This window comes from Saccostrea cucullata, unplaced genomic scaffold (assembly GCF_032062105.1).
Source record: "Saccostrea cucullata isolate Sc308-1 unplaced genomic scaffold, CSIRO_AGI_Scuc_v1 ctg803, whole genome shotgun sequence".
Lineage (NCBI taxonomy): Eukaryota > Metazoa > Mollusca > Bivalvia > Ostreida > Ostreidae > Saccostrea > Saccostrea cuccullata.
Window position 1 is genome coordinate 30,092 of NW_026925701.1, and position 11,426 is coordinate 41,517.

At 32.6% G+C, this 11,426-nt stretch overlaps 1 protein-coding gene across 1 annotated transcript; it reads right to left on the reverse strand.

Annotated features, from left to right (window-relative positions):
• Positions 1-8,234: 8,234 nt before the first annotated feature.
• LOC134269617 (forkhead box protein D1-like) lies at positions 8,235-9,772 on the reverse strand. Its single transcript, XM_062751821.1, has one exon. It carries the CDS (start codon positions 9,669-9,671, stop codon positions 8,373-8,375), a length of 1,299 nt encoding a protein of 432 aa, XP_062607805.1. The 5' UTR covers positions 9,672-9,772; the 3' UTR covers positions 8,235-8,372.
• Between the last annotated feature and the right edge of the window lie 1,654 nt (positions 9,773-11,426).

Sequence of the window (11,426 nt, forward strand, 5' to 3'; positions counted from 1 at the left end):
ATAACGGCGGGGGTATAATCCGAGAGACAGTCTGAAACATGCTCAAATTATCTTCTTATATTATTTATATTATACAGATTTAAGTATCAACTTTGTTTAATTAATCCGCTTTTTGTTGCACAATTAATCCCGATATTCTTTAAATACTGTACAACGGGAGTTGATTACCTCCCTTCTCACTTCAAAGGGACGTATCAGTGGTGTAAATCCGGGTTCTCTGTTGCTTGACCACAGGAAGCAGCTTACTTCCTGGCAATGCATGATGGTCCCTAATCTGTCGGTTGACTTCAAACGATAATATTCACACCTTAAAGTTTTGAAAATCACACGTATCCCGATTTCGACTTATCTTATATCAGTTTCAAAATGTTTTTCTTTCGGGTCTTATCTTATCTTTTAGGGATACTTAACACCTAGGCCACCGGAGATTAATGCTTTTATAATGCAGTCTCTGTGATCACAGTTTGTCAACTTTATACCCCCAATTAATGTCAGTGTTGGAAATTGTCCCGCGTAAAATGATATTAAAATAAACGCGTTTGCCAAATTTGACTTAATGCGTCTTTTTAAAAAAAAATATTTAATGCAAAAAATTGTATGTTTAGTTATTTATTCATTCATTTATCTTGCCATATTTGGTAACATTTAATAAATTAGCATAACCAATTCTACAAAAAAAAAATTAATGGAATGTAAACTTTTTTTCTTTCTGTTCTCATTGTTTAAAATGAATCTTAGACATATATTAATTTTAAGAATATCTGTGCTACAAATCGCTCTTCCAAATAATGATTTTAGCAGTTAAAAATTACAAAGCATAGGCAGAATAATTTTATACTATGCTTCAATACTAGCAGTTGAATACACATTTTTCAAAATACCTACATTCTCAATATATTTCATCAAGTTTCAAAATCGCGACAATCTAAACAAATTATTATCATACATTTGTTTAAATTGTACATTCAGTTATTTGGAAAGGTCCCCCCTCCTGCAGCTTTTGTATACGGACGAAATTCTCTGTACGCAAGTTACCAATCTATTTTTTCACCTGGTCCGTATTTTTCTTTGCTGTCTGGCCCTGTCCAATTATTATTCAAGGTCCCGCTGCAATGAAAAAAAATGGAGCACAAAAAAACCTTACCCCCAAAAACTGCTCAATAAAGCATTACATTATTTTAACAATAGCATTCAAATTAGATACACGTTTTTGGCTTTGTAATAATCTATACTCTGGGTTCCTAACCTCAGACTCACGTCCGTGAGTCGTTTTTCTTGAGGGACACCCCCGGTCTGTGATTTTCTAAACCATGTTAAATTAAGTTTTCTCAACTCGTTTACTCAATTGCAGCGAAAAAGACAAGACTATGCAAACCTAACTGTTCGATGATTTGAGACTGGTATTTGAAAGTGTTGAGATAAAGATGTTTATTGTATAAATTTCTTTCACAAATTTCTTCTCTTTGAGAGAAATAATTTTCTTCTGTAAAGATCTTAATTACATAAATTTAGTCTGTTCATTTTTTTTATGAAGACGTCCTTCAAAATGCATGGGAAAATAGTCAAAATACATTCTTGGTGCTATAATACCAGAAGTTTGAAACATCTCTTAAAAATTTGAGCTTCATTTTTGTCACATGTAGAGAAAAACAAACCGCTTTTAAATTGCTTTTCTAGAGATCCTTTTAAATTAAGTTCAGTGTCTACATTAAAATTTTAAAATGTTCTTTGAAGTCATATTTCTTTTATTTTTTAAGCTAAAGGCAAATACACCAAGAGATGTCTAACAAATTATATGAGAAAGCTGATTAAGATTCATCTTTTCTTTTGTTGAAGTGTCCAAGTTTATAATTTTGGCTCAAAGTCGAAGATTTACTGGTATATCTCGTTCACGTTGTAATGAACAAGACACATTTTTGTTCAAAAAGAGGCACGGTTTTTTGGTCAATAAATAAGTCCTTTGGGGAAAGTTTGATTTTAGAATTAATATTGCATTGACATACCATAAATATGGAACCTAATTCATTATTTTCTCTAACAGAAAAATGCATTTGAGCGCAGAGCTGTTTCAAAACTTCATTATGCAAACAGTGTAAAATGAAGAATGAAATAAGTTAATTTCGCACAGTTGCAAGTTCATTCCACTAGATTTGTCTTTTTTCTTGAAAAAAAAACTTGATTTTTTAAAAAAAATACATATACTAGGTAATTATCTATCAATATCATAAATCTTGTATGAATAGTGTCTGGTGTAATTATCTTGAAGTTTAAAAAAATCATGCCTTACCAAATAAATTCCTTCTGAGTTGATCTTGACAAAAAACCATTTTCTCTGCTGTATCTGTAATTGTAAGGTTTCATGCAATAATGTTGCCACTGCTTTTGGCGCGAAAATATCCAAAGCAGACAACCGGAAAACCAAAGTGTAACTTACAGGGTCTCCATTTACCGTAGTTTACACTTCAGTGGTCAATTTGATCAAACTTGTCAATGAAATTTCTTCCAGCAAATTCCTCGGCATGGTCCTTCATCACTTAGGTGGTTGCATTTAATACACAGGGGTTATTTGCTGTTGTTTCAAGGGGAATCACTAATATTGAGTCTGTGGCACAATCAATTTTAAATCGAAAATTATAAAACACAAACAAATCGGTCTTTATGTTTTATGGTTGCTAGTACATTTTTCCAGTCCACATCAAATAATCATTTTAAGCGAAAGAGTAAATGTAATTATTATGGACAGGAAAACATAAAAATTTGCTTTGTTGATTTCTAAATGTATATATGGATAAATGATTTACAAAAATAAAATGTTGTAATCTGAACTGCTTTATGTCTATTAGAAAGGCAGAACACCAAGAAAATGACATTTCCATGGTGCTTTAAGTTTCAAAAGTCTTGAATACTGTTCATCTAATAAAAATTAAAGAAGAAATTTAAATCTTGCCGTTACACAAAAAATGAGAGTTTTGTACATGTGCATGATCAGAACTGTATGTTATATCTGTAACTTGGCTTGTATCAATATAAAGAGATTATTGACCAGTTGGAGAATACTTGTCATAAATATTCAAAATTTTTACTTGGCTGTAAAGAAGTCATTGGGTATATAGTTCAGATTATATACATGTAATTTGCTTCCTTATAACAGAAATTCTTTATATCCATATTCTAGTAAGGAACCTCGTAAAACACACCTGTCGATTGCATTAACGGAGATTTCCTTATAAACTAGTTCTTCATAAATGAGTTTTACTGTAGATATTCTACATTTCAAACTAGAACTAGAATCTTTTCAATTCAGTGGTGGTTTTTAAAATGTTTGTTTTCACTGTCACGAATTAATCTTTCGCATTAAACCTATTGCATATTTCTCTTTCAATTAAATTTTCATCCATTTTAATAATTTTTCGATGTGATTAGTCACAAGTCTATTAATTTTCTATATCTTACGACCTTCTTTTAACCTTAGAGAACTCCCTACGATCATAAAACAATCCCATATAGATTCATTACATCTGCTTAATTAATGTTTACTTAAGCGCAATTTTACAATTTTATTGGTGTACGGCAGGGAGCACGGATAAGGGCGCGATACTTGGCTGGTTATACTAATATTTGTTATGTACTGATGCCACATATTTCACAACTACTGATAAGCGCTGGCATTCTATTATCATTCATAAACAATTGCTAACGTTTTCTTTAACAACCGTCATAAAAATGTCGCACTGCAATATTGTAGGATAGTGCTTTCGATCATGAATAAATAATCGTAATAAACCTTACAATAAAAAGAAGAAATGTTTATTTTTCTCCCAAAATTTCTTTTGATGAATTTGATTAAGTTTGTTCTGCTCCTCCATCGCCACCATAATTCAAAAACGCGCGATAGTATTTTGTCAGGCAAGCTGTTTGCAAGTGTCTTGGTACACAATCGTTTTTCCTTATCATTGCATTCTCTCTCCATTTATGCTACTTTGGAACATACTTCAATATAGCTTTAGTTGAAATTATTTTTCATTGCAAATCAACATCAAATAAAACTCCTGACAAGGACCTATAAAAGATATCCAGGCTGCTTAACCGATGTAATGCGAAAACAGCCCACTTCAAAACGTTTTTGCGATCCCTAAATAAATACACCGTAACCTTTGTTTGCCGTTCTAGTGTCGTTTTAACTAAATTGCACCCCTGATTTATACAGTATTAAAACTTCGATTTCTATCATAAAACTCATAAAATTGTCTTTCGAAAAAATATTTACGTTGGTTCGCGACAGTTTGTGGTGCGTTTCTCCCAGAATCGTATAACAAATAGACGCGATTAGTAGAGGTCAATTTGCAGGAAAACAGAGTCATATAACTGCTAGAAAATCCTTCCGCGGTAAAATATACTCTACTCCAGGGCGGTTTTTATGGTGTTCGTTAGAATCTTTACACCCCTGATCGATTGTTGAGGACAATCTTAGGTAAATGATTTATTTTAATAAACTTTTGCCCATTGTAAAATCCTCTTGTGGCGAGTTGTTGTTTCTGGGTTTTTATTACAGTCTCAACGAAAACGCGAAACTCTGTTTGCTCTGTTTTCCTCAAGTGTTCCGAACTAACACGCCATGCAAAAAGCAACCATGAAAAAGTGCACCATTTGTTCTATTTGACACAATCCGGGAGACATGAGAGGGCATAGTCCATAGAAATTCCTTCTTCAGAAAACTGGATGGATTCATTTCTTTTTTATTGAGACAAAAATTTGATGCAATAAATAACGTAGAGTTCGCTCTACATCTAATCATGTACAACCACGTGCATTGCGAGGTATAATGAGTCAATCCTCGAATAGATATGTATAATTCATCGTATTATTATACATTATTACAGAATACTGATAACACGGATTTCTCTACTATACTCGAAAGAAACCGAAATCCAGACAGATAATCTAAGAACTGTAGAACCATATTTCAATCATACATATCCTTTCTTTGAAGAGGAAAAGTTAGTAATCTCACAGTTTTTGAAATGTTTTTCTTGTACATACAATCAAGCAAATACATAACTGCAGAACTGTAGCTCTCTGAAAAAATATATTGACAGACCGGAGAGCTACAGTGCCACCCATTGAAAAAACTGTATATCTATTGCGCACAAAAAAGTGTGCTGTTTCTCGATTTATTTTTCCATGTTTTTAAAACTGTCATCTCAAAATATTACTAACCGTGTGTTCCTTACACATACTTTAACGTTTTTCACAACAAAATTTCCATCATAATTGTTGTTAAAATCCCTCCTGGTCCTGACATTGAGATCATCAAAAAATCGTCTATTTATACTGCCATTTTGGTTTGCAAGATAATTCGGTCCAGCGTGCTTCGTGTAGATGTCAGCTACGAGAATACTTCATAGAATAGTAAGGAATTTCTTGGAATCTAGCCTTTTCTTGCAACTGAGGTAAGAATTTGGAAGGATTTATGAAGAACTAAGCGCAACTTTTTGTGCACAATAAATATACGTTTTTTTTTTCAATGGGTGGCACAGTAGCTCTCCGGTCTGTCAATATATTTTTTTCGGACAGCTACAGTTCTGCAGCTAGAAAATACATTGCTTACCACTTTGTGAAGTTTGTCTGGGTTCTGTAATATATTGAATGTAAATTAAAACGAATGACCCTCGAATATTATTTTATTTTCATGAAAAACTTTTTTCCGAAGAGAACAACCATTGTTCTGCTAAAACTTTGCAAGCCCCTATTATAACTCTCTTCAGAAATAGCAATTCGAAAATGGCATCAATGTACAGCTTTAGTTATTCATGTATTTGCAAGTATCAATTTTTAAGATTTTTCATAATAATAAAATATCGAGTCAGCAATCCAAATGAAAATAAATCCGTCAAAAATGCATGGGTATAGTGGCGTGTGTTAAGAATTGTTAAGTATAAAACATATACCACAAACTGAACCTTGTTTCAAAGAATGGTCATGGTATCTGCATAAGAAAAATATTTTAATTGAAACATTAAACAGTGTGGCACATTTTTGGACAAGTTACATGAATCATCAGAAGCCAGAGTACATGTATTAAGTAACCCTCCTGTCCGAATCAAAATATTTAACTGCATGATTGAATTTATTAAACTTTTCAATTCTTTGGTATTCTTTGCCATTCATTCACAGTGTTTTAGTTAAGTGGTTACCTAGCTAGTTGGTGAAAATTGAAAAACGGGCCAGCAGGGAAGATGACAAGCATGACCAGTACACTGATTTATCAATATTTGAGAAGGGTAACTATATAATATACTCCCTTTTGTTTAAACGTCAATGTGATATTTTTAGCTCAAGATTATTTAGATACTTATATAGAGGTGCTCAGTGTACATGGCATTGAATATGGTTGTATATGTGCACAGCGGACCAAGGGCGTTGTTTTTATTTTCATAAGCTACACAAATATTATACAATCATTTATTATGTGAAATATTTTTTTTTTCAGTTCAAAGAATCAATGTAAAAAAATCAGTAATACGCAAGTATATTAATATATATAACAACGTATTTAATAGTAAAATATAAAATTATGTATTGATAATTTAATGGAATGTGTCTGCCCAATGAAAAAAAAAGTGAACTGAAACTACGTACAAACAGAAAATATTAATTTTCTTCTATATTCTACTTTTTCAAAATTTGTTTGCTTGCTATTCTTTTCCCATTATTATACATATTTTATTTTAAGTTGTACATCTTAAATATTTTTAAGAAAGGTGATGAATCAATAAATCATATAAACTTCTTAGTTGTTGTTTTTTTTTATTAGAAATAACTCCAAAAATACCATGCCATTTAATAATAATGATAATTTAAAAAAACCATACTGAAAAGCTCAAACTTTTAAATACGATTCCCATTTCAAGAAAATTATTGTTGACCACCTACCAAAAAAATTAAGATCAAAAGAAAATTAGAAATTTATACACTGTATATGATTTTATTTTTTTGAACATATGAAATGTTTTAAATCTTTTTTTTCATTTTGCGAAATTAATCTCAAATTTATTCAATTTATTATCAGAGTATGGTTTGAAGCATTTTAACTTTTTTTTTTTTGGAGTAATGTCTAGAAAAAATTCAAAAATATATCATGATTCAATAATAAATGAAATAATATAAAAATGTTAAAAACCAAATTATTTAAGGTAATACTTTAATACAATATCCCATAGATCTAAATTCTACTTTAGGTCTATGAAATTCCATATATAGGGGTTACAGTACATGCAAGACATCTTGTTGCATAAAATTAAATTCAAATTCATTGAAAATAAATATGCTATGTTCAAATCATTCATAAAGATTTTTTTTATTAAATTGCAAATGATGAGAAACTTGGGGGGCGGGGTGCATTCATCATTTCTGATTAATCAATTTTTACCAATAATCAATTTCAATAAATAATTTACAATAATTGAATAAGAAAATAAATTTTGTAAAATTCTGAGTTAATATCCCATGTATAAATTTTAGATATAATTAATTACATCTTTTTCTACACAATCACCATCTGAAATTCCAGGGTCTTCAAGATTAAATAACAAAGTCGACAAATATGTGTGCTGTAAAGATTTATGGCGGATTATCGATAATCCCTTGTTGAGCTAATTTAGGACATTTTGATCCTCGAAACAGATTACACAAATGGATCAGTTCAGCTTCATACTGTTAGGAACTACCTTGCTGATTAGCATGTTTTAATTACGACAAAGGCTAATTGATAACTATCTATTCCGTCCCTACCAGTCAGGTCTCGAGTAGGTGTAAAATTCGGCACCTCTCAGGGGGGATATCCTACTCGATGGTATCATTTAGAAAAACAGCTGCCCACTATAGACACGGACATAGCTAATGAGACTCAAAGATATAAAGGCGTTATAAAGGTTCTCAATTTCGTTTTGTTTTCTTTTGTTTCTTATTTTTATTTTTTATGAAATAACAAAATATGGATTATTGATATCTAATTATAATGCATTTGATATTAATAATCAATATTTTGTAAAACATAGAAAAATATACACCGTGTATTTATTTTTGATTTTCACCATTCTTTTTGTTGCAGTTTGTTTTTCTTTTTCTTTAGAAATTAATTTCAAATATTTGTTTGAATTTTCTTTTGTAAATTTACACAGCTTGAAATAATAAGGAAGAGTGATATAAAGCTATAAGAATTTTATATTGCCAGCACTTTGTAAATAAAACATTACAATAACAGGACATAACTAAATGTACATTTATACACAACTTGCACATTGAATAATATAATATCAATAAATATTTAAAGTTCTGAGACAATATTAAAAGTTATACATACTCAAAAATATCTACCGATGCCAAACGCCCAGTCCACATGCTTGAAAATATTGTCTGTATTTTTCAATGTCTATTTGGTTCATACTTGGTAAAGCTGCTTGAAATTGCGCTAGGATTGCTGCGTTTCCCATGCGGGATATGTCAAAAAGTCCGGGCCTCATTCCTGCGGCCAAAGCAGGGGAAACACCCAATGTCCCGAGGTTTGAATTGGATAAAGTCGGACGAAAAGAAGCATTCGTCGGAGAAGATGTAGGACTAGATTTTTTATTGCTGTCGGAATTTCCGATAATACTCTCTATAGAAAAGCCTTTCTTGGAGCTTGTGCTGGGTGGAGATTCGGGACTCCTTGGGGGTGTAGGTCCGGTGGAAGATGAGCTAGATGAAAAAGGTTTGAGGGGTCCAAGAAGTGAATTTTCCCGAAGTGGGTTGGCCATTGTAAATGGAATGGAAGGAACGGGTGAGCGTCCGGGAAAGTCCGACTGTGCGAAGAAAGGTAGTTGTGACGTCATCATGGGGGACACGTACGGGTATGGGACTCCAGGACGTGAATGATGTGCGTGCATGGGGGAGGGAAGAAATGGGTGATGATGAAGATATTGTTCTGCTGTGGGCATGAACGCCGTGGACTGTTGCATTTCCATCATATTTCTCTTGTAACGCTTTCGTCGACGAAGAAAACTACCGTTGTCAAACATATCTTCACTGCGGGGGTCCAGGGTCCAATAATTTCCCTTCCCCGGATTCCCAGGCTCTCGGGGGATTTTCATGAAGCAGTCATTTAGAGAAAGATTGTGTCTAATGCTGTTCTGCCAAGCTGGGAATTTTTCACGGTAATATGGGAAACGGTTCATGATAAATTCACAAATTCCGGAGAGGGTCAGTCTTTTCTGAGATGATTGTAGAATTGCCATTGTGATGAGAGCAATGTATGAATACGGTGGTTTCACAAGATTTGATTTAGATGATGATGACGATGATTTGTCCGATTCGGAAGAATTTGAATTCAGTTTTTCAAAGTCAAATTTCTCAGCCTCATCCAATGGTGAGATTGGTGAATCACTTTCTTGAAATCCACTGTCATCAATGTCAATTTCTTCGTCCTCGCTTTCACCTGTCAGGGATTTCTCACACCAGTTGAAATTTAGATTTTCTCTATTTTCTTCGGAACTAACGGATGAATGTTCTTTGGTAAATTGTTTCATTTCAGGCACTCTAGACATTTCCTTTGGTATAGTACTTATATTTTCCTTTTCTAAGTCCTTGTTCACTTGTTCGGTATTTGAGTTTTGATTTTCCATGTCAACTTTCATTTCAATTTGACAAGTTTTTCAAAAAAATGCTGCACATATCCATACAGAATAACTTCTTTTAAGTCTATTTAAACACACTAATTGCACGGCAATATAGCGTTTGCTTTCATAAATATGTTTGTAAATACTTTATTTGACAAGACTTGTTAATATAATCAACTCACGAGCAAAGATTTCTACCACGTGGTTAAAGTGGGTGGGGCTAAATAATCTATTGGCTACTGTTTCAATTAACCACGCCTTCGGGATTAAATCGATACGGGATTTGCTGCATGCTGATAAGGGTATGCTTAAACTGTTAAACATAATCGCATAAATCTGCTCATTAATACTTTGTTAATATATAGAGATTTTGCGAATTTTGAGTTTAAAACACTACTATCTTTTTTTCTTAGCTTATAAAAAAAGTTTTCTCTATTTTTGGAGCACGATTTGTGTGGTTTTCATGTTTATGACCGTCGTCAAAGTTAGTCAGAAGTTCATATTGCTCATAATAGAAGTGTTTTCTTGTTGGATAAATTCCCGGCGCGCAAACAGCGGTAGTTTAACACCAGTCTAATGACAAGTTTAGGTATTAACCCCACTAAATAGGACCAAAACATTTGGTTAGATCTCTCTCCGAAACTGGAAAACTTTGTTTTGAAAACTTTTGCTCCATGATAACAACTACTTGTACAATTTCTGTTTTATTTTTCACACTGCTCGTTTGAAGTTAAATTTACACATGAAAGGGTTGTCTTGAAAAACCAGGGAAAACAACGGAAGACGAAGCTGATTAGTGCAATTTAGGACAATTAAGATTAGATAGGTTTAAGGTATCATAATGCGATTGCCCTGGTGTGGCGACAACAGCGTTTGGAGGGAATTTTATTGCTATTTCCCAAAAGACAAATATTTGCATTAGAAAACGGATGATTTGATAAATGCAGCTTTCGAGAAACAAAATACTTGAGCATTCAACAAAAGGTGTCAAGAAGACTTTTAACGAAATAAAAACGGGCGAAAGTACTTCACGAGAACATTTCATTTTAGAATGATGTGTGATGATTTCAAATCTGGAATTTTTCTTAAATTTCAATTTTTAACACCTGCATCGAAAATCAATTCAAACGAAATAATAATTATAAGTCAATATTTGAAAGGGAAATGTGTATATTAGAGTCGTATTCAATCGTAAAACGTGGTACCGTCTATACTGCAACTAGCATTGTTGACATATCCCAAGTAAATGTGTGTACAACACCCCTCATAAATTTGTCAAAAATTTATATTAAGTTGTTATCGTCAGCTAACAATTGAGCGATATCAAAGAAGAAGAGGGATCGGGTTCGAGTGCCGAGGCTTCGTCTATTAGATCATATCCTTGGGTGGTTCAAACGTTTATCTTCTAAGGTTATACCTGTGACATCGTAAAGATGCTCAAGTTTATTCTCATCAATGATTAAAATTTGCTCAATTTGAACAAATATAGGGATATATCCTATCACAAGATTGCGATAGTTTTATGGTTTTATTGGGTGATATGCGTGTCAAAACCCGATTTTCCAGAAGTGTTTGCCATCTATGATAAAATTTTGACAGCAACCGTCAAAATACGGTATTAAGAATTCTATGAAATACCATGTTTTTATACCGATTTATTTTTAATAAAACAGTATTCAGTGACATTCGTCAAGATTTTCCGTACCCTGATTTTTGTATGTGTTGATTAGGGATTAACAAAAATGGAGATATTGTTTAAGGTGTCATAATAAT

Excerpts from the sequence above, each read along its gene's own strand:
- LOC134269617 (XM_062751821.1), bottom strand. The coding sequence starts at position 9,671 with ATGAAAGTTGACATGGAAAATCAAAACTCAAATACCGAACAAGTGAAC.